At 45.9% G+C, this 23,840-nt stretch overlaps 1 protein-coding gene across 10 annotated transcripts in view; it reads left to right on the top strand.

Moving 5' to 3' along the window:
• Positions 1–1,530: 1,530 nt before the first annotated feature.
• The window catches only part of LOC142784480 (uncharacterized), a 34,119-nt gene continuing 11,809 nt past the window's right edge, over positions 1,531–23,840 (top strand). For 4 of the 10 annotated variants that reach the window (XM_075882864.1, XM_075882866.1, XM_075882868.1 and 1 more), the window contains exons 1-2: positions 1,531–1,923; positions 1,998–2,061. Coding sequence is in view for 2 of the 10 variants with exons in the window: in XM_075882868.1 (XP_075738983.1) it covers positions 1,998–2,061 (64 nt within the window). In the remaining 8 variants the exon portion in view is untranslated. Of the gene's footprint in view, positions 2,062–3,525; positions 3,761–23,840 lie in introns of all 10 variants that reach the window. The other 6 variants (XM_075882863.1, XM_075882861.1, XM_075882867.1 and 3 more) reach the window with 3 other exon arrangements.

Genomic DNA, 23,840 nt, shown 5'->3' with positions numbered 1-23,840 from the left:
AAACTCTGCGCCATCATCCTGAACTATAGGGTGAAGCCCTTTACAGAACATTATCAAGTGTTCGGCCGTTTCTTCTTCCTCTCCACACGCACTACATACTGTGTCTACCCCTTCGTATTTGGCCCGATATGTCTTGGTTCGCAGTACTCCCGTCCTGGCCTCAAACAGTAGAGAACTACCCCGAGTATTATCATAGATCCTTTCCTTGGCAATCTCCTGCTTAAAAGTTCGATAGATCTCTAGTGCGGACTTCTTAATCATGCCCATTCTCCACATGTCAGTCTCCGTTTCCTTCACTTTCTTCTTAACCAATAGTTCTTTTTGGTTTGGCCACCTGCTGTTTTCTAAGTATTTACCAGTCAACTTCCTGGTTCGCTTCCTCCATTTTGTATCGATATTCTTTGTGTACAAGTAGCTGAAAACCTTCCTAGCCCAACGCTCTTCCCCCATTTCTCTCAATCGCTTCTCAAATTTTATCTTGCTGCTAGCTTCCCTGCCCTCAAATGATGTCCATCCCATATCACCTTGTACTCCCTGATTTGGTGTATTCCCGTGAGCTTCTAAAGCAAGCCTACCTATTCCACGTTGCTTAATTTCTAAACTTGCTTGAACTTCTGATCTCATGCACAAGACCGCATTGCCGAACGTCAGCCCAGGAACCATGACCCCTTTCCATATTCCTCTCACAACATCATACCTATTGTAATTCCACAGTGCCCTATTTTTCATGACTGCTGCATTCCTGTTACCTTTAGTTGTCACGTATATTTCGTGTTCCCTCAGATACTCAGTCCCATTGCTTATCCAGACGCCCAGATATTTGTATTTATCTGTTATCTCTAGCGTGACCTCCTGTATTCTAAGCTCACTACCTTCGTTGTCATTGAAAATCATGACTGCTGATTTTTCCTTACTGAATCTAAAATCGAACCTATCTCCCTCATCACCGCAGATGTCCATCAATCTCTGCAAATCTCGCTTGTTGTTGGCCATTAGCACTATATCATCTGCGTACATTAATGCTGGTAGTGCCTGATCAATGAGTTTTCCTTGTTTGACTAAAGAGAGGTTGAAGCCCAGTCCACTTCCCTCTAATTTTGCCTCTAATCCTTGTAGGTACATCATGAATAATAAGGGTGACAGGGGGCACCCCTGCCTAAGCCCCCGTTTTACCTCTGCAGGCTTGAATACCTGTTTTTCCCACTTTATAACTACCTTGTTACCTTTATAGATACCCTTTAAAAGATTAGTGACTACATGTTCCATGCCTAGTGTGTCCAGTATTCCCCACAATTCCTCTTGAACCACGCTATCGTACGCTCCCTTGATATCCAAAAATGCTAGCCACAGGGGCCTGTGTTCCTTTTCTGCTATTTCGATGCACTGCGTCAGTGAGAACAGATTGTCTTCCAACCTCCTGTGTTTCCGAAACCCATTCTGCAGTTCCCCCAGCACTCCCTCATCCTCTATCCACGACTGCAGTCTTTCCTTTATAATCTGCATCGCCAGTGATTGCAGCGCCACGGCGAGTCATGGTGCGAACTAATACGAGTGGCCGTGCCTTAGGTGCTTTCCTGGTGGCCGCGCGCTGCCTAGGCACCCAAATCACGCGAACATTCCTAGGCGCCTTTAGTCTCTAGCGGTGCGCCGACGTCGACTGTCCATAGAGTTTCCCACAATACTAACTAGAGGGAACTCAGGCGCTAGTGTCTAAGGGAGTTGCAACTGGAAGTGTGCGCCGACTCTGAACGACCCCCACGCCGCCGCCGGCCGAAATCGCCTCGGCGCACACCTCCAGTTGCAACTCCCTTAGACACTAGCGCCTGAGTTCCCTCTAGTTAGTATTGTGGGAAACTCTATGGACAGTCGACGTCGGCGCACCGCTAGAGACTAAAGGCGCCTAGAGATGTTCGCGTGATTTGGGTAAAGTGTTCTAGAAAGGGGTAGTGGGCTGACTGGAGGCCGTGCAATGACGCACTTTATGTCTCACCTGGTAGATGGCGCCACCACCACCTGCAATGGAAGCGACGCGTTGCTGCTCTCGGCCAACGCAGCGCGAAGGTTAGTTTGCCAGCGCTTCAAGCACAAACTACTCTTGTGCAACCCCTGTTCATAGCCATTTTCGTTGCTTTTCTTCTTTTGCCTGAGCATATTCTTGCTTTGGCCGTCGTCCTGGCGCATGAAGTATCGCTAAACATGAGCGCGTCATCAGCGGGATGCAATATACGCTGTAAACAGCCAGTTTTGTATTGCGCTCTCGCAGTTTTATTGCCTTTAGATAATTGATTGATGAAACCACTTTCTGCTTATGAAGCACGCCGTAGTGGAGGACTCCCGAAATTTTAACGTGCACTGACATAGATTGCCTTTAGATAAAAGAGACTAATGTTTTCATGATCACTAATTTAATAAATCGCAGAGTGGCATATAAGCGGCTCACATTTCTCCACCAATATGCTAGCGTTTGTACTCAATAGTAACTTTAGTGAAGTCGTACTCTCACTAAATAAAACAATATTACTGCAAACTTAAGCACTTTACGCACTCTCAGCTGATATATTCTCCTGAAAAGTGCAAGAAAATGTGTGGTAGTGCACAGAAGGAAAAACCTATCCTAATTATGCCCAAGAAATAAAAGTGAATTTGTAATGAAGGTGTGGAAAAAAATATAGACAACAATCGTTCACGGGAATAAGTTAAAAGTTTATTTAGTGGGGCAGCACAATGACCGTACTCCACAAAAGCCATGCATATCAATCACTTTCATTTTTTTTCTCAAAGTGAAAGCAGATGGAAAAAGCTCAAATAGCTTGAAGAGGGCCTTGCCCCATTATGTACGTATCAGCGTGTGCGACAAAGAGCATGTCTCCTAAAACAGCCCAATAGATGCTAGAAAAATATTCACAACTACAAATAATCACAAAGAGATGCTAAATATTTTCAATAGCACACTTGGCATAAAAAAGTTCACAAAAACACATGAACACTCAACACATATTGTTCACACAATAAGTAAAGACACTGTATCAGAAGAAATACTGAAAATGACAAATAATAGACACATTTCCATTCAAATAACATGCATTTTTATAGAGATTACAGATTTCTCGTAGATCATAATAATCGCACTGTTGATGGTACGCCAAGGACCAAAGTCACCATTCACAATTGAATTAAGCAGAGTTGCCACTTAGTCAAGGGTTTATTGCTATAGTATGTGTGGCAAGTGGCAACATACTATTTTGCTTGTTTTTCAAATCTGGCATTCTCTTGTATTTGGGTCAGTGAAACAGAAAAAGAATATTCAGAAAGGATTCATACATCAAGTTTAACCTACACTTGTAAAATCCACACAGGAACAATATTAAATTTTTAAAAATCTTCTAAAGCAAGGAAAAAATATTTAACAGCAGCGGCTTATCTTTAAGTGTTTTCCTTTTTGGCGTTTGCCTGCTCTGTCTGTATTTAGCCCCTTAAAGTAAAAATGAAGTCGTGTAACAACATAGAATTGTATTGTTTTTTTAGAGAGCATTGAGACATGGCTTGGGCACCCAACCTCTTGCCAAAGCCTTGCTTTCACAATGGTCAGCACATCTAAAACGCTGTCTGCATGGAGTTGTTCACAAGAAAAGCAGCCCGTGAACAAGTCTTCAAGCTTCTTTATGAACCGAAATAGGCAAGCTTTTGGGTAGAGGAGTCCACCGTTGTCACGAAATAGTGTCAACCTTGCAAGCTGAAAGCTTTCGTCTGGGCAGGCGCGGTAAGTAGTATCAAACAATCTTTACAATTGCTTTTCAAAATGCACTTTCGTGCCACGTAGCCAGCAATGTAAAATATAATTCTCGAGCCGCTCCTCGCAACATGCTGGCTGTGGTCCTGGGAAGGTATAACCAACGCCTGCGCATTCGGAGAAGAGCTCGGTGCCAAATCCATGCCTGCTGCATTTTGCGATGTGTCTCGTGGGCTACTAACTTCCAAAAGGGAACCTAGCATGCCCTCTTCGCAGTTTCCTTAACTGACACCTTTAACTAAACCATAGAATGACATGCAGTTTACTGTAATCAAAAACTGAGTTGGTGTTGGATGATCATTAGTGCCAGAAGATTGCCTGGTAATACCGAAAAGGTTTTCCAAAGGATCCTGGCTAGTTTTTGCAGTCATTAGGTATTTAAAGCCAACATTTTCAGTGAGATAGTCAAGCAACTCTAGTGTACCCGAAATGGTCACACGTAAGCCAGCAGCAGTGGAATTGCTCAGAAAGCCTCCTCCACCTTTCGTATGCTGCTCCCATGCTTTGAGGTAGGACAGAAAATCCTGCAGCACTGCTGTTCCTAATGAACATGGTCTGAGGGCTTCAGCAGGAACCCGCGATGTCATCACTCTTATGAGCTGGTGGATTTTGCTGAAGAGTGCAAAACAGCTGTTTTCATAATTTTGTAGTTTACATTGCATGATGCATTCTTCATAGTTATGAACGGCGCAAAACACACGAGACACAAAATGACGAAAAACACAAGGACGTCATTTTGTGTCTCGTGTGTTTTGCGCCTTTCATAACTAAGAACCAAAACCAACTCGCCCAAATGTCGGTGCTAATGATGCATTCTATTAAGATATAATTTTCATTTACAAGTTGTTTATATCAGACATTTAACTACCTAATTTTAACCAGCATATGACAAGAGACGACTCACCTGAATAACTCTTGTGTTACATCCATCCTTCCAAGTGTTGCTTCCAACTTGTCTTTGTATAGGTGGAAAGCTCGGAGGACTTTTGTCCCAAAAAGCTGGAAGGCATAGCTGACCCTCATCTTCTCAAATCCATTAGGATCCAGGTGACACTGTGTTATGCCCGGCATTATTTTAAGGGTCACGTTGGAGGAGTCTATTTTGTGAGCTTCCCTTACATGTTGCATATCAACCTGCAATGAAATTAAGGGGACCATATTGCAATGCACCTGGTTAAGCTTGGAGATAATGTAAGCATATATGAAATCTAATGTGTGATATGCGTAAAAAACATCAGACTTACATGACCTGCAGGGGTGTTGAAACTAGACTTCAGCAGCGAGTTCCGTAAGAAATTGATGAGATGTGTGAAGTCAGATATAAAATATAGGTGCCGTGATGCATCACTGGGGTGTTCAATTTTCGAAGTAGTAGAGTCAGCTGTTGCTTGGATCCCAAATACTTTCCACATATTTCTATTTCAACTTGCACCATTGCAAGTAATAAAATCCACAAAGAGCCCACTCTTTTCAGCTAGAATGGTTGCTTCAATTACAACTTTGGCGAGTGTGTCACCTTTCATGTTTCCATGTGTAGCAAAGTAACCAATAACTTGACTCCATTTGCCTTGAAATGGGATGAAAAGGATAACCATACCGTGGTCACATGGTACACCTTTGTCCTTGGTAGTTGTAAATGGACCTAAATCCACAAAACCCTCAATTGCACCCGACTTCTTCACTGAAAAATGTTCTGACAGTTTCAGTTCGTCGATGACCAATCCACCGTGTTTCTTCCAAACATCAAGCTCCGCTGTCTTTTCCTTTAGCTGCTTTAGAACTCTCTCACTAAAGCCAAACACAGTGCGGTATGCATGTACATAGCGCTTCAGGGTTGATTTACATGGAAGGGCTAGGATGTTATTGTGACGAAGGTGTTCAAACAGGCGAGGGCTCTTCATCTTCATGATTAAACAATCTAAAACCGAGCTTTTCGTATAGCGCAACCCATTGGGTTTTACTCTTGAAGCTGCAAAGCACTGTCGTACAGCTTCCTGCTGTCTTGGTGGAAGCCTTGCAATTTGTGCTTCTAAGGTTTCTGTTTTTATAGCAGCATTCCTAATTTGCATTTGTTCTAGCTTCTTTTTCACACTTTTCAAGCGAGAAAACAATCTAGTGTTTCTTCTGGCCACAACACGCAACTTCAGCGCTGCATATTGGCAATTCCTTGTTGCTGTTCGCTTCACCCGGGCTCGTCGGATTTGCAGTGCTCGTTTCAAATAGCGGCAAGACACACATTGTGCACCTGAAAGAAAAGTGCAGTGAATTAGGTTGCAATACCTGGCAAGAAATCTTTCGTAGCGACAAGAGTTATAGCTGTCATACTAGTAAATATGCACATTATAAATACCTTTTTTATCAACCTGGCCAATACACTTAATGCTGAAGTACATTTCGTTGCATGTAACCACATGGTAACAGAATCGAAAGTTGAGCTAGTTGGATATGCATGGTATAACTATCATTTAAAGCGCACGAAAAACAGACATAAAGAGAGGACAAGCGCTTTCTCGCAACTAAACTGTTTATTAGAAAGGGCGGAATATATATAGAGGCACCTGAAAAACACGACTCATGCATGTGCAGGCAAAAAAGTACATCAGTGGCACATCAAGAACACATGGTAAAAGAAAACAGATTATCTCGGAACATACTCAAGAAAAACAAACTCTTTATCGTGCAGCAAAACACGATAAACACGAATGCGTCAGCCAGCCTTCTGTTTTGCTGCACGATAAAGAGTTTGTTTTTCTTGAGTATGTTCCGAGATAATCTGTTTTCTTTTACCATGTGTTCTTGATGTGCCACTGATGTACTTTTTTGCCTGCACATGCATGAGTCGTGTTTTTCAGTTGCCTCTATATATATTCCGCCCTTTCTAATAAACAGTTTAGTTGCGAGAAAGCGCTTGTCCTCTCTTTATGTCTGTTTTTCGTGCGCTTTAAATGATAGTTAAATCACATGGTCCTTTAGCTTCTTTGTAAAAAATCGTTCTTCATAGTCTTCGCGAGATATTACTCCAACGCAAATGCACATACCATCACTTGTTTTCAGCACTTCTTCTGCTGCTGCCTCTGTTTCCACGGTGCCTTCTTTCAACAGGGTACCTCTGATGAACACTTTGCATTAGCTCGCAATGCGTGACACAAAAAACATGACCACTTTTTCCGATCGTACTTCATTCTTCGGTGTCAACACGGACGTGCAGTACACAATGCCTTTGTGATCTGGAAAGATGTGCTTAGTCCAGTGCGGCGATGGTACCTCAAGACAGCTAAATGACGACATAGACTTGCGGTCTTCCTGCGGATTTTCTGAAGAAGAAACTTCTACATCGATGACCAGCTGTTCGTCTTCTGGCCTCGATGCTGCAGCGTCTGGATCCGGAGTATTTACTGCGTTTGTGTGCAACACCGTCGAGTTGCCACTCGTGCACAGCCGGCGCTCCACTGGCGAAGCATGACTCTCAGACTTCCTTTTTCGAGGCGGCCTTTCTTTCACTGCTTTTTTGGTGAGATACGATGGCAAATTTGGCAAAATAGTGGGAACAGCGTCACTGCTCAACATAGGCCTCCCGCGTGGGATCCGCACTTCTTTACCGCTGATGGTGTGTACATAATCGCGAATTACGTACCGAGGCTCGAAGTGGAGTTCACAAACCGCACTTGTGTCTTCGAGTGACTTGTCCGCACGGTGTAAATTATTCTCCCACAGTCTTCTGAGTCTCTGATCCCTGGGGACGACGAACAGTGACGGTTTTGGAGCACCTTTCACGTGAACGTAGCCCGTCTGGCATCCGGGCGCATAACAATGGTTCTGGCGACGTGGTGCCATTCCGCACTAAGTGTCGATGACCGCGAGGTGTTCACTACCAATCTACAGTACTCACAACTATAAGAACTGAAAAATGGAACGTATTGCAAAGCACTGCTCGGCCGTAAACCTGCAGCGACAACGACACACAGCCAACACAGAAGCGGAGTGAAAAGGTGAAAACTCCCATGGATGGATGGATGGATATGGCTGTACCCTTTAGATCGGGCGTGGCTAGCGCCACCAAGCCGTAATACTTAATGAACTCAAAACTATATTTATTTATTTTTTCCTTAAAAAGTGAGTTTGAGGATTCGTACTTTGCAGTGAAGAGTTTAATTTTCACACGTGCCTTGACTTTAGCCACCGATCAGATAACCTCCTTCTAGTTAAGTCTGCTTGCTTAAAGTCTATTTTGCCCTCCCGGTCCCTAAACCCCAGTGCTTTGAAAAACTCTGCGCCATCATCCTGAACTATAGGGTGAAGCCCTTTACAGAACATTATCAAGTGTTCGGCAGTTTCTTCTTCCTCTCCACACGCACTGCATACTGTGTCTACCCCTTCGTATTTGGCCCGATATGTCTTGGTTCGCAGTACTCCCGTTCTTGCCTCAAACAGCAGAGAACTACCCCGAGTATTATTATAGATCTTTTCCTTGGCAATTTCCTGCTTAAAAGTTCGATAGATCTCTAGTGCGGACTTCTTAATCATGCCCATTTTCCACAAGTCAGTCTCCGTTTCCTTCACTTTCTTCTTAACCGATAGTTCTTTTTGTTTTGGCCACCTGCTGTTTTCTAAGTATTTACCAGTCAACTTCCTGGTTCGCTTCCTCCATTTTGTATCGACATTCTTCATGTACAAGTAGCTGAAAACCTTCCTAGCCCAACGCTCCTCCTTCATTTCTCTCAATCGCTTCTCAAATTTTATCTTGCTGCTAGCTTCCCTGCCCTCAAATGATGCCCATCCCATATCACGTTGTACTCCCTGATTTGGTGTATTCCCGTGAGCTCCTAAGGCAAGCCTACCTATTCCACGTTGCTTAACTTCTAATCTTGCTTGAACTTCTGATCTCATGCACAAGACCGCATTGCCGAACGTCAGCCCAGGAACCATGACCCCTTTCCATATTCTTCTCACAACATCATACCTATTGTAGTGCCACAATGCCCTCTTTTTCATCACCGCTGCATTCCTGTTACCTTTAGTCGTCACGTATATTTCGTGTTTTCTCAGATACTCGGTCCCATTGCTTATCCATACGCCCAGATATTTGTATTTATCTGTTATCTCTAGCGTGACCTCCTGTATTCTAAGCTCACTACCTTCATTGTCATTGAAAATCATGACTGCTGGTTTTTTCTTACTGAATCTAAAATCTAACCTATCTCCCTCATTACCGCAGATGTTCATAAATCTCTGCAAATCTTCCTTGTTGTTGGCCATTAGCACTATATCATCTGCGCACAATAATGCTGGTAGTGCGTGATCAATAAGTTTTCCTTGTTTGACTAAAGAGAGGTCAAAGCCCAGTCCACTTCCCTCTAATTTTGCCTCTCATCCTTGTAGGTACATCATGAATAATAAGGGTGACAGGGGGCACCCCTGCCTAAGCCCCCGTTTTACCTCTGCAGGCTTGGATACCTGTTTTTCCCACTTTGTAACTACCTTGTTACCTTTATAAATACCCTTTAAATGATTAGTGACTAAATGTTTCACGCCTAGTGTGTCCAGTATTCCCAACAGTTCCTCTTGAACCACGCTATCGTACGCTCCCTTGATATTCAAAAATGCTAGCCACAGGGGCGTGTGTTCCTTTTCTGCTATTTCGATGCACTGCGTCAGTGAGAACAGATTGTCTTCCAACCTCCTTTGTTTCCGAAACCCATTCTGCAGTTCCCCCAGCACTCCCTCATCCTCTATCCACGCCTGCAGTCTTTCCTTTATAATCTGCATCGCCAGCCTGTAGACCACTGATGTCACTGTTATAGGACGGTAGTTGTTTATGTCAGCTTTGTCCCCCTTTCCTTTATAGATCATGCTCATCCTGCTAAGTTTCCATCCATCGGGAACTTCACCATCGATTATTATTTTGCTCACTGCCTCTCTCAACGCCTGCTTAGACTTCGGACCTAATGTCTTTATCAGCCTAATTGGAATGCCATCTGGGCTTGTTGATGTACTACTAGGAACCTTTTTCTCAGCCCTTTCACACTCTCGTTGTGAAAATGGAGCTATTGCACCACTTGATTCGTCCTTGTCTATTGTGGTGCATAAAGTACTTCTTTATTGAAATTTTTCTGTCACCCTTGTTCTTATATATTCAATAGCTTCGTCCCCTTCTATCCTGGCACCTTGGGCTGTAGTTATAAAACTCTGCTCTAGGCTCGTCTCATTTCTTAGGGAGTTTAGATGGTTCCGAAATTTCGCAGCTGCCTTTCTATCCTTTTTATGTACTTCTTCCAGCCACTGAGCTCCCTTTCTTCTAATCTTTTCATTGATCATAAGGGATGCAGCCCTTCTACAGCTTAGAAAGTTTTCCCATTTTCTTTCAACATCATCTGTCGTTTCACCCCGCTGCTTAGCATGTCTGTGTTCCCTAGAGGCTTCCTGACGTTTTGCTATGGCTCTCTTAAGTTCCTCATCCCACCAACTTTTGGGTTTGTGTCTTCTTTTCCGGGGTCACTTGTTACGCGTCTTAGCAAGCTCTAGCTCGAACAGTCTAATTAGATTCGTGTATGTCCACACTGTCTTATTATCTTAATGGCATGATTTGGCCGCAAAAGAGACACACACAAGAAAAGGAACACTCAAACGACAAGCACAGGCGGCACTTCCAACTAAAGCAGACTAGGTGCAGACCCAGACTTAAGTACGAAAATATAGACATGCGCAGTCTTCATACAGCCTTACGCTATCCAACAATCAAACAATCTTGTCTCCGAAGCATACAACGTCACCGACGGTTCGCTGATACACCTTTCACCTTTCTTTTTAATGTAATAGGCTTCCATCAGCTCACGCGCAGTTTTGTACCTGCTTCTACCCAGAATCTTAAACTCATTAAAACGTGGTACACACCCACAGGCTTTACAGTGCATAGGCAAATGCGCCAAGCCATCGTTCATTAAATTTAATTCGTGCTCCCTAACTCGTTCATTGATGCAGCGCCCGGTAATCCCGATGTACGAGTTGCCACACGAAAAGGGAATCTCATAAACAACGCCTTTTGCACATCTCCCGTACATCGTGGCGTGTTTTTTGCCGCACCCTTGACGGCTCGCCTCCACCTCCCGAGCAGTTCTCGGGCACAGCTGAGCCAGCTTTATGGGCGCAGAGAAGGCGACAGGTACCCCATACCGGCCTGCTACCTTTTTCAGGTTGTGGGAGACCTTATGAACATAAGGAATCACTGCAGGTCTTACGGTTTCGGTTCTTTGTTCCCCCGTGGCAGCTCTAGTAACATCACCCTTAGCTTTCCGCAAAAGCGCTTCGGAGACAGCTGTCAATAGCGAGTCAGGGAAATTCGCAGCTAAAAGACGCTGGATCTGGTTTCCGAATGATGCCTGCGTCATGTGCGTGCACGATTTCTCGAGAGTAGATCCCACGCACATGACGCAGGCATCATTCGGAAACCAGATCCAGCGTCTTTTAGCTGCGAATTTCCCTGACTCGCTATTGACAGCTGTCTCCGAAGCGCTTTTGCGGAAAGCTAAGGGTGATGTTACTAGAGCTGCCACGGGGGAACAAAGAACCGAAACCGTAAGACCTGCAGTGATTCCTTATGTTCATAAGGTCTCCCACAACCTGAAAAAGGTAGCAGGCCGGTATGGGGTACCTGTCGCCTTCTCTGCGCCCATAAAGCTGGCTCAGCTGTGCCCGAGAACTGCTCGGGAGGTGGAGGCGAGCCGTCAAGGGTGCGGCAAAAAACACGCCACGATGTACGGGAGATGTGCAAAAGGCGTTGTTTATGAGATTCCCTTTTCGTGTGGCAACTCGTACATCGGGATTACCGGGCGCTGCATCAATGAACGAGTTAGGGAGCACGAATTAAATTTAATGAACGATGGCTTGGCGCATTTGCCTATGCACTGTAAAGCCTGTGGGTGTGTACCACGTTTTAATGAGTTTAAGATTCTGGGTAGAAGCAGGTACAAAACTGCGCGTGAGCTGATGGAAGCCTATTACATTAAAAAGAAAGGTGAAAGGTGTATCAGCGAACCGTCGGTGACGTTGTATGCTTCGGAGACAAGATTGTTTGATTGTTGGATAGCGTAAGGCTGTATGAAGACTGCGCATGTCTATATTTTCGTACTTAAGTCTGGGTCTGCACCTAGTCTGCTTTAGTTGGAAGTGCCGCCTGTGCTTGTCGTTTGAGTGTTCCTTTTCTTGTGTGTGTCTCTTTTGCGGCCAAATCATGCCATTAAGTAAATACCAACTAGGCCAACAATCAGTATTATGTCTTATTATCCTCCGTGATTACTTTCTCAATTTGTTTAGTGGCTATTTCTATTTGCCTTTCTGGATAAAAATTTTCCTGTAGTTCTCATCTTGTCTCCTTCCCACTTTCACTGCTCTTCCACAACTTAGCTTGATACGTTTGTGATCACTACCCAGACTTCTGGAGCCACCTTCATCTATGTGCATTCCTCTCAGCTTATCATACATCCTATGTGACATCAGTGCATAATCTATCGTCGACTGCAGCCTTCCTACCTCCCATGTTATTTGCCCTTCACACTTCTCGGTACTGTTGTAAATGATCAAGTCAAGCCTTTCACACATATCCATGATCATTTTGCCTGTCGGGTCGGTATACCCATCTATATCTTCTATGTGCGCACTCATGTCTCCTAGTATAATTATCTCGCACTCTCTTCCTAACTCCTGAATGTCCTTTGATATACACTCTACCATTGCCTGGTTTTCCTCTCTGGCCTTTGCTCCCGTCCACAAGTACACGAAACCAAGGAGTGTCATTTGACCTGCCACTTTCCCTTTTAGCCATAAATGTTCCTTGCACTCCTGCTTGACCCTTTGCCAGTCTGTACTTTTATGAATGAATGCCCCAATACCACCCCCCTTTCTGCTGCCTTCGGTTCTATTACAATATGCCCACGCGTAGTCCGGATTGTTTGAAGGTTGTTCCATGTCCCTGAGATGTGTTTCTACAAAACCGTATACCATCGGCCTCTCTTCCCTTAGCTGTTCTTCTATCTCTTCACACTTCAGCCTGTTCCTACCACCCTGCATGTTAATATACCCTATGCCTGAATTGGCTCGGCGCTCGTTGCTACGTCTATTTATGCCCCGGACTCTACCTATCTTAGATACTGGTGCCACTTTGGAATCGTATCTGTCCACACCACCTGTCAAAGAGTCTCCCTGGTTGTTTTCCTCGTCACTAGCTATCCTGCACCCCGAAGGGCTCGCTTGCCCCCCAAAAAAGCTACTGCGCGTCCTGCAAGTCGCCAACCCACCTCATGACCTAGCCGCCCATCGAAGTGAATTCTATCTCGTTGAAAACCACCCCACCTATGCACCTCTCTGTTTACGCTGACGCTGGTAGCGCCGCCACGCGGGCACTCAAGAAAACGAAAACTCGTGACATTTTTTGCGCCACGGCAACGTACCCTCTCCCCGTAGAGTGGGCTCACTACCCATTAAACTAGAACACTATAATTTGGGTGCCTAGACAGCGCGCGGCCACCAGAAAAGCACCTAAGGCGCGGCCACTCGTATTAGTTCGCACCATGACTCGCCGTGGCGCTGCAATCACTGTCTTCACGAAGGTTTCATAAAGTATGACGTAGCCAACAACAGAAATAAACTGCCGCATCTTAAATTTAAAAAAAACAAGCAAAGTGCTGCACATTCGTTGTAGAACATGGACATAAATTGAATTACGCGTTTATTATTATCAAAGCAAATAAAAACTATTTTACAAAACGCTTTGCATTCATCGTGATGTCGACACATCTTTGTAGTGTCATTAGTGCTATCTGTATGAAAATCCCTGAATTTCATTAATTCAACAACCTCTGGAAGAAGAACCTTTTGAATTTTTTAGTTTCGGTTTCTGCGCCACCGGCGCCGCCGCCGCAGATGAAAATTGGCCGCGGAGTCGTTCAGAGTCGGTGGCGGCGGCGTTGTCGGTGCACGCCGGTTAATTCATCGGCGGTGGCGTGCGGCCAATTTTCATTTGCGGCGGTGGCGCCGGCGGCGCGGAAACCGAAACTAAAAATTCAAAAAGGTTCTTCTGCCAGAAGTTGTTGAATTAATGAAATTCAGGGATTTTCATCCAAATAGCACTAATGACACTACAAAGATGTTTCGACATCACGATGAATGCAAAGCGTTTTGTAAAATAGTTTTTATTTCGCTTTCATAATAATAAACGCGTATTTCAATTTATGTCCATGTTCTACAACGAATGTGCAGCACTTTGCTTGTTCTTTTTTTATTTTAAGATGTGGCAGTTTGTTTGTGTTGTTGGTTACATCATACTTCATGAAACCTTCTTTCATTGAACATTGAGCAAGCACGGACGCACGTCACTCAGTTCGCTTTTTCCTTAATTGGAACTCACTTTTACATTATATGCCGCACGAAAAAAGAAGCACCTCTGCTACGAGTTTTTTTATTGCGATTGCAGGAAACCGCTCTTTTGAGTATCTGTCATGCCTTGAATGTTACTTTCCTTCAAACGAATCGAAATACCTACTTTGCACAATATGAGAATGTTTTATGTAGCGGTATAAGATGCGGAAGAAAACAAATCTGCGAATTTAGTCAACTAGTCCTCACCGTTGTGTTGAATGAATGAAGTGTAGACATAAGCGTGGTGCAAAAGGGGCACTTGACCCCTTCAAGCTGCACCAGCACTTGCTACCCACTCTAGCGACAGCAACACGACCCCCTCCCTCATGACGATAGTTATAGCGCGAGAACAAACCGACGACACAGAGACAAGAAGGACACGAAAGACACGAGCGCTAACTTCCAACTGAGTTTATTGCGCAGAGCACGAAAATATATAGAGGAGACAGTAACCATGTGATAAAGACCATATGGCACAAAGAGCAGAACATGAGTAAGAAAAACAAAAACAAACAACACAAAAACAAAAGCACTGAAAAACAGCAAAGAAAAATCTAGAAGAAAACGAAACAGAAAGGTAAAGATAATATAACTACCTGCCCGCACCGAAACCTTCGAGGAACCTGCGTTCCTTCTCAGACAAAGCCACGGAGGGCTTGCTAATACAAGGCACCTGTTCGCGTGCCATTTGCGTGGCCTCGACAATGACTCGGGTGCTTTCATCTCTGTGTTTGTACAGCGTCGCTGTGTCCTTGAAGAGGGGAACACAATGGCACTCAGTGCAGTGCTGAGCAAAAAAACCATCTTTCCCGTTTCTAACATTGTTCGCGTGTTCTCTCAGCCGATCGTTCAGACACCTTCCGGTCGTTCCGACATAACAAGCACCATATGAAAGGGGGGTCCTATAGACAACTTCCCGGGAGCAGGCCGCATACCTGTTCCGATGTTGAACTCTGCATTTCGTTGATGATTGCGTTTTCAGGGGGTTTGTAGATTTGGTGAGGCTGATTAATTTGAACGGTGCCGAGGACAGGACACGAACTTCAACACGTTTTTCGATTTTTTTGAGCATGTGTGATATCTGGTGTATGTATGGAATCACGGCTATCCTTTCCCCTTCTGTATCCGTGTTGCTCAGATTCTGTCGATTTCACGTTCTGTATTGCAACACGGATACAGAACGTGAAAGGATAGCCGTGATTCCATACATACACCAGATATCACACAGGCTCAAAAAATCGAAAATTGTGTTGGAGCTCGTGTCCTGTTCTCGGCACTGTTCAAATTAATCAGCCTCACCAAATCTACAAACCCCCTGAAAACGCAATCATCAACGGAATGCAGAGTTCAACATCGAAACAGGTATGCGGCCTGCTCCCGGGAAGTTGTCTATAGGACCCCCCTTTCATGTGGTGCTTGTTATGTCGGAATGACCGGAAGGTGTCTGAACGATCGGCTGAGAGAACACGCGAACAATCTTAGAAACGGGAAAGATGGTTTTCTTGCTCAGCACTGCACTGAGTGCAATTGTGTTCCCCTCTTCAAGGACACAGCGACGCTGTACAAACACAGAGATGAAAGCACCCGAGTCATTGTCGAGGCCACGCAGATGGCACGCGAACAGGTGCCTTGTATTAGCAAGCCCTCCGTGGCTTTGTCTGAGAAGGAACGCAGGTTCCTCGAAGGTTTCGGTGCGGGCAGGTAGTTATATTATCTTTACCTTTCTGTTTCATTTTCTTCTAGATTTTTCTTTGCTGTTTTTCAGTGCTTTTGTTTTTGTGTTGTTTGTTTTTGTTTTTCTTACTCATGTTCTGCTCTTTGTGCCATATGGTCGTTATCACATGGTTACTGTCTCCTCTATATATTTTCGTGCTCTGCGCAATAAACTCAGTTGGAAGTCAGCGCTCGTGTCTTTCGTGTCCTTCTTGTCTCTGTGTCGTCGGTTTGTTCTCGCGATATAACTATCGTCATGCCATACCAACTAGCCCAAGCTGCCACACCCCTCCCTTAGCCATGATACAAGTTGAATGAAGGGTTTCCTTACCCCCAAGACAAAAACCTGTCGATAGTCATATGTGAAGATGAGAGCAAATGCAATATTTTCTCAGATGCACAGTCCATACTGGTCATGACCTGGACACCCGTTGACCACACCTGCAGAGAACGTTGACTCTCCGACCCCTTTGTGCTCTGTCAGGGGAGGGGGACACCCCTTGCAAGTGGGCACCATCAAAATTTCTCTTAAAAACGTCACAAAAAAGAATGCTTGATAAGTATGTATAAAACATTAAACTTTTTATTGCTTTTTTGTAGCGTGTACACGTGCTCAATACCCATCAGGTGTGTGAGACAATTGAAATCGCAACTACCACTCTCGACTGGTTACGGAAAAGACTCAATGGAAGAATGCAATTACGAGTGCTGGGAACCTACGTTCGTTTGTCAATTCGATTTCTAGGCATGATTTTAATTCTTATATAAACGAAGACAAAAACTGCAAAATATTAAAACAACATGGCTGCTATTGCAAGGTGTGTGTCATGTGTGTCCCCCTTTGTGATTTTTCTAGACTTACGCGTTAGGAAGCCACATTTGGTGTAACAAACTTGCAAGTGTCCCCCCTCCTTCCCACGACATCTCCCAATACTCCCCCCTCTCCAATAAAAAGGCACCAATGTAGGCCTCCGTAGGCCTCCGTAGGCCTCCGTGATTGCCTACTGGCACGCGGCGGCCCATTTCGGTTGCTAGGTCCAACAGTACCGATTTCGACATGCTTTATTGAAGGTGCAGAAGGATCAAGAAAATGCCGATTCTTGTAAATTTCTTTAGATTTCAATGATAGCTTCTTTGTGAATACCATAGATCATCGAACCTCACTTTGTGTATAATGCTCCAATGGCAAAAAAATGGTTTCACCTTGGGTCACTGCAGAGTCAGAAGCCATCACATGGGCAGACGGCATTAAGGCTCTATATAACATTGCTAAGGTTCAGCACATTTGTACAAATAATTCTCGTTAATTGAACATTGAGTATAATACTTGCTTGGAATAGTATCTGTGAAACATAAATTTGAAATTTAAAAATTCTCATTGTGGGTTTATGCAGCAAACACACGTTGATTAAAACTGATGATTCCAGAGCTATGGCAGAGGTAACATTCGTTATGTTTTTTTTTTGTTACGCTATTGGTAACGCGTTACATTTTTTATGTATATATAGAACGTGGAGCCGTGAAACGTCCCCTTTTTTATTAGAGTAACGAGTAACGTATTTAGTTACTTTTACTGTAACATATACAACCGTAAATATATAGACTTACAGGAGTGATGTCGGGCCACACCGTCAGTTGCGGTCTATAGGCTGGCTGTAAACATTACATAGATATATTCCTTTCATCCAGCACGTGATAGTGAAGATTCGCTCGACCATTGATGTTCTCGACCATTGAGGAATACACAAGAGCTTCTTAATAATATGCATATCATCCTACCGAAGCGTGCACTTCTTTTCGCTAAAATTTAAGTCAACGTGAGTGCTGTCGTCACGCCGTATGTTTTAGGTAGAAATTTAGCCTGCTCGAAATACCCAAAGACGTCGATCCACCTAGCAACGCGTGGCTACCCGCTGACGGTTCTGTATGAAAATGGCATCCACAGTGAAACATGTTGCATCTGCTGAAATTTTATTGCAACATTACTATACTGCCACGCTCGCTTGTATTTTTATGTCACTGTCTTGCGCAAAGGCACTGCCATAGTGGTTCAGTAGCTAAGGTACTCGGCTGCTGACCCGAAGGTCGCGGGATCAAGTCCCACCTGCATCTGCTTTATTTTCGATACAGGCGAAAATGCTGTAGGTCCATGTGCTGCGATTTGGGTGCATGTTAAAGAACCCCAGGTTGTCAAAAATTCTGGAGTCCTTCACTATACGGCATCTCTCATAATCATGTGGTGGTTTTGAAACGTTAAACACCACATATTAATCAATTGCCTTGCGCAAAGGACGCTTGGCTGTCTGCGAAAACTCTAGATTATCTTAGAACCTTCTGATAAGCTTGAGACACCTACAATATGGATGATGTTCGATGCCACGGGTATATATGGCGACGTACCTTCGCGCAGATCATATTACCGACGACCAATGCTCTGATCACCGCTATCTGCGTAAAGCGTGATTTTCTAGTACTTTGTACTTTTCTAGGCACATGTTCACGAAATAAAAAATGTCGTCTTGAGCTACCCAAGTACCATATTCTTTGCCGTCGCAACCACGTGGCAATAAGGTAAGTAAGATGAGAACGGTGAAATGATTGATACAAAACAGTGAGACGGGGCGTAAGTGCACGGCCAAGTTTTATTTAAGATGCGTATACCACAAGCTATTTTCTTCTATAGAACCAATATAATGTGGATTTTTTAAATTACTGTGAAATTGAATGTCAAGAAAGGACGAACACGAACGTGGAAAGAGACAGTGGAGACGAAAAGTGGCAGGTATCGACGTAAAGTTTGACCGGTCATTCCACGCCAAACGTCCAAGGCGTTTTGGCGGCTATCTTTGGTGTATTCGAAAAATGTCGGGATGATTTACTCCATTGAAAGCAGACTATTGCGGAAATGTTTTGCAGAGAAAAATATTTTTGGCCACCTATATGTGACCAAAATACCGGCTATAGGTTGGGCCCTATATTGAGTCCTAATATAAAAGCACATTTAATATACTGGGCGAGTCTATGTGGTCTCCATTTATTTTGCCAACCCATGGTTCCGAATATTTAAAACCTCCTACTATGGCTTGCCTTGTTGTCGTGTTGACGTTCCGGCTTGTAAAGCCGAAAACTTTATTTTTCAAACGATAAAACTGTTCATATCTCTCCCTCCCCGGAACTCATTCTAGGTTCTTTGATAAACACCAGTCATATATATTTAAAAATGCTTGGATATCAACTATTCATAACTCTAATTTAAGGATGTGGAAATGAAATGACCGTCACTAAATGACCGATGAGGTGAAATATTAACATTAAAAAGCATAGTAAACGTGACTAAAAAGCTAATTCTACTAATTCTACGCTAAACAATGTAATCTGAACAAATGATGTCACCACACATCTAAAACCTCATGCAATGTATATTGCATACCTGGAAGGCGCAGTTATTCAAGCGCTTTCTACAGTGAAATTTGGCCATAGAGTCAATCCCGTTCATAGTGGTGCTATTTTTAACTTTGACGTTTGAATGTATAACGAAGCATTAGGAAATTCGTTTTTTGCAATGTAATTCAGGATTGTATGCATTGTGATGGCAAGAAGTTTAATGTAGGTGATGTGTTTGTAGAGTACACCGTTCGCTGACTGCTGTGAAATAGAAACAGCACTTTATGTTAATTCATCACTTGATCTGCTCCCAAAAAACAGAATACATAACGAAGTGCGTTACTAACGAACGGAGGAATTAAATATTTCTCGGTCATTTATTGTTGTTTCTGTAACCCAATCTACAAACGTTTGTATTAAACGAGCATGATGGTACGAAGGGATTGAATTGGCTTCTTCAGCTTGTTGTGACACATATCCCACTTCAGGTCACCTTAATTACGTGACATCGGAACCTACACTGAGCTTGATCTAAGATTATGTACCTAATCAACGGAGAAGAAGTGCTAAGCTCCAGATTCATTATTATTGTGGCTTCAAAGACGAGAAAGCAGCACGATTCGTGAGCAATCAAGCACCCGTTCTCTCTCTCTATTGCGTTGAACTGCTTGTGCCCTCAGATGCCACTTCAGTTTTTTTCTTCAATAAATGTGGCAATTAGGAAAGTTGTGGGCGCTAAACAAGACGTTAAGAAGAACGAGAGAGACAGGATGGGTGCTTGTGAACGTCGTGAGGAAGCATAAGTTTGCGCTAAAAATTTCCCAATAGCAATGCACCATCTGGCTGGATTTCAAGTTTTGTTAAAATGTACGATGAGAAAGACCATGGGCTTTTGTCATTTCTTTTGTAACCAATTAAACAGTGGCTGCGTAATTTAGGCTACCATGAAAATTCTCGCGGTAATATTTCAAGAAGGAAGGAGGCAGAAACGCACCGTTGATGCCGTGCCTGATCCTTCATCACTCTCGGAAATAAATTTATTCAAGCTGAAACGTGGTCGAAGAATTATTTTACCTCTCGGCAATCAGAGAGGCTTTTAATTCTTGAGTCTCTCTGTGAGATATTGCTGCCATCTTTTTCCAACAGGCCTGCAGTTCTGTTGTACCAACACAACATAGCAACTCCCGTGTTTTTGTGGATTTTTTTCCATTCCCATTTAAACACTTTTCCATTCATAGTCATCTTTGAAGCGCGTAAGAACTTCCTGTCGTCCCTTACACATCATTGCGTTTTTCCAATCCACACTGCAAAAGGCTTGATGGAGAGGTCGTTTTTCACGCTCAAGTTTCTCGTACCCAATCTTTCGCGCTCTTTGTGCTCTTCAAGGAATGCAGAAAGACTACAAATCGCAACGAGCTCTTCACCGTGCCTTCGGGACTGGTATGGGGCAAACACTTTGCGAGTAGTGTCGCAATGTTCTGCGATTGTGCTCCGTTTGCTGTTCCCTGCGCTCAAGTTGGGTCGACATGGAGCGTCGTTGCAGTGCCATTGGTGTCGGGTTTCCCGTGTCTTTTCTTATACACAGTGTTCTGCGAATAAATGCCTTTGCGTCGCCGCTGGTGCCGAGGTCACGGATAACATTTTTCCTTCCTTCCGCAGCTGTGGTGACAATCGGTTGGTGGATTATCGGTTGTTTTTTTATTTTAGTTTTCTCGTATAGCCAGTTTTCTGTATTCTTGCCCAAGAAAGGTGATCTAGGACATTTTTTTCTTGTGGGAATGGCCATAGGTATGTGCGTACGTGGTTGCAGCTCCACATTTCCAAGTCGTACGACTCGGACTGCCCTGCCAACGGCCCCTATTCTCTTTCTGCTCTGTTGTTAGTGGTTCATGAGGAAAAGGAAGACGGCACCTAAATTCTGTCTGCCTATAGGCGACATGGCGCAGTGCCTTTGGAGTGGGGTAGATGGGATGAAAGAGATTAGGAGAAATAGTGTGTGGTGTGTAAAGAGGGTGTCTGGTCCGCTTCAGCGCGAGCAGCAGGCCGTCGGCAAGGGCAAGGGCTGCATGGCTTTTGGAATCAGCGGTAGGCAGCGACTCTTGACTCCTCCACGAACTCCGCCAGGCTTCGGAGTGCTGCTGGATGTGGACGAGACGGGAACAGCAGGTGTTCCAGGGTGGAGATGGGCAGACCCTGTCTCCTGTAGGCCGGGTAGGCCTTCAAGCGTTCCTGTGCTAAGCCAGGGCAGGCACAGAGGAGGTGTTCGAGGGTCTTTGGGTCTCCGCAACGGCTGCAGGACGGAGAGGGACAGAGGCCGTTGGCGTAGCGGCGGGCCGCTGTCCACATGCAGCTGGTCCGCAGTCGCAACAGGGAGACCCGTTCTCTCCTCGTGAGGCCCGTCTCTGGGAGAGGCTTTGGTCCTCGCCCGCTGGCCAGCCTTGGGTCTGGGTGGACTGTGACAAGGAGCCTCTTTAGACGGGCCTGCGAATAGTCCCTGGCCGCCACGGCACAGGAGTAGGGGTTACCAGGCTGGTGGTGTTACGCTTCATTTTACGCGAACCCCTTTGGGCCCAAATGCAAGACCACGGACAGCGTGCGAACGCTCCCGGGCCTGTAAACGTATCGGGGGTAGAGGCGCAGAAGTGTATGCCCAGACGCCGAGGAACCTGAGACGCTGCTGCCGCGAAGCTCGTCATGTGCTGTGCGCGAGAACGCGGTGAGCTCATGGCTCATTCGCACCTGGCTCTTGAGTGTGGGAACGCCGGTGGTGTGATCCGTGGCGTGACCAGTGGCGTGGTAGGTGGTGCGAACACAAGGTGATCCATATTTGGTCATGTCTGGAGGCGCCTGACGTCACACAAGCGTCTGGAACCCTTTAAAAACGCGCAGGGAGAGACTGGGTGAAGCAGTCTGGATTGAGACTCTGCCGGAACTCTGCTCCTCGGCTTCTTACCTTTGTTTGTACACTTGAATGTCCACTTTGGTCTAACTATGTAGACCAAAGTGGACAACTCTTAAACTCTTTTGATTTGCTGTTCTGCGCCGTCTCGCCGGTACTTCCCTTCTCGTCGGTCCTGATGCAAATTACGAGCACAACCTGCTGACGGCGGCGGTCAAGAGATACACCCCCATAACAGTGGGCAGCCTTGGCGAGTGTGTCCGCCTTCTCATTTCCAACGATGCCCACGTGGGAGGGCAGCCAGTGGAAGGAGACGGACACCCCGGCGTCGGTGAGGGCCTGAACCTTGGCTGTCAGGAGGCAGGCCGTCACTCCTGCACGGCTGGAGTTGGCCAGGGTCTGCAGGGCCGCCTTGCTGTCACACAGGACCGCGGCCGGCTCAAGGGGGATGTCCTCGGCCAAAAGGTCTACCGCGAGATGGAGTCCAGCCAGTTCCACAGCCGTGGAGCTCGCCGGGAAGGGTAGCCTGCACTGCCTGCTGTTGGCTCTGGACGGGATTACGCATGCGGCCGCTGCGTTAACGTCCGGCATCACAGATCCCTCCGTGAACACCTGCAGCCGTCCCACCAGTTGTTCCTGCAGCTTGCAGGAGGCCGCCTGTTGCAGTGCGGCCGCAGGCGTCCGTCGCTTCGTTGCCCCTTCCAAGCAGAGGTGGACCTCTGGTGGCTGGTGGTGAGGCGGTGGAAAGGTAACCGGAACTGGCAGATCCGGGACCATCTGGTGGTACAGCAGGCAGAGGCCTCCCATCTGTGATCTTGGCTGACTGCGGAGACGCTCCAGGAGGGCCCTGCCGTCGGTCGCGCGGTGAAGGCGGTCGATATGGCCCAGCGCACGTTGGAGCATACGCAACGTCAGAGGCCACTCTCCCGCCTCTCCGAGAGTCGCTGCCACCGGCGAGCTTTTGGGAAGCCCCAGGATCGATCTCAGTGCACCCCTGTGGAGTCCCTCCAGCAGGCTTCTCCTGGCCGGTGTCAGGTTCACCAGCGGGAAGGCGTACAGGAGGACCGAGGATGCCGCAGCCTGGTTGAGCCGGAGGGCCCACTTGGTGTAGCAGCCGCGGCCACGCAGCTGCAGCCTGCTGATAGTGCCCTGGACGCGCCGCACCTTGGTGGCAGCAGCCTTGTCAGCCGGGATCCGCGTGAGCCAGTGGTCGATGGTGAGCCCCAGGTACTTCACCACCAGCCTCCAAGGAAGGCTGCGGTTGCCAACCCTCAGCCGTCTCACGTGGGTGCGAGCTGCCACCAGCAGGTGAATCAGCAGGGCCTCGGTCTTGGTGGCAGAAACCTTAAGCCCGATGCGTTCGAGGTAGGTTATCACTGCATCGAGACCGCCTGCAGTGATCTCCTAATGGCTGGGATCGACCGCCTTGGTCCCCGAACCCAGAGTGCCACATCATCTGCGTTGACGGAGCAGCGGGCCGGGAACCTGGTGTCTGTGGGGAGAGACGCCGGAAGTCCTGCTAGTTCCATGTTAAAGAGGAAGGGGCTCAGTACTGAACCCTGTGGGACACCAGCAGTGATGTCCCTGGGTTGGCTGGTGGCCCCTCCAACACGGACACGGAAAGTCCTCCCGGACAGGAAGGCG

The sequence above is a fragment of the Rhipicephalus microplus genome, unplaced genomic scaffold (genome assembly GCF_043290135.1).
Source record: "Rhipicephalus microplus isolate Deutch F79 unplaced genomic scaffold, USDA_Rmic scaffold_14, whole genome shotgun sequence".
NCBI classification, from domain to species: domain Eukaryota; kingdom Metazoa; phylum Arthropoda; class Arachnida; order Ixodida; family Ixodidae; genus Rhipicephalus; species Rhipicephalus microplus.
The sequence above is the reverse complement of the archived record's forward strand: the minus strand, read 5'-3'. Positions and strand labels throughout refer to the sequence as shown.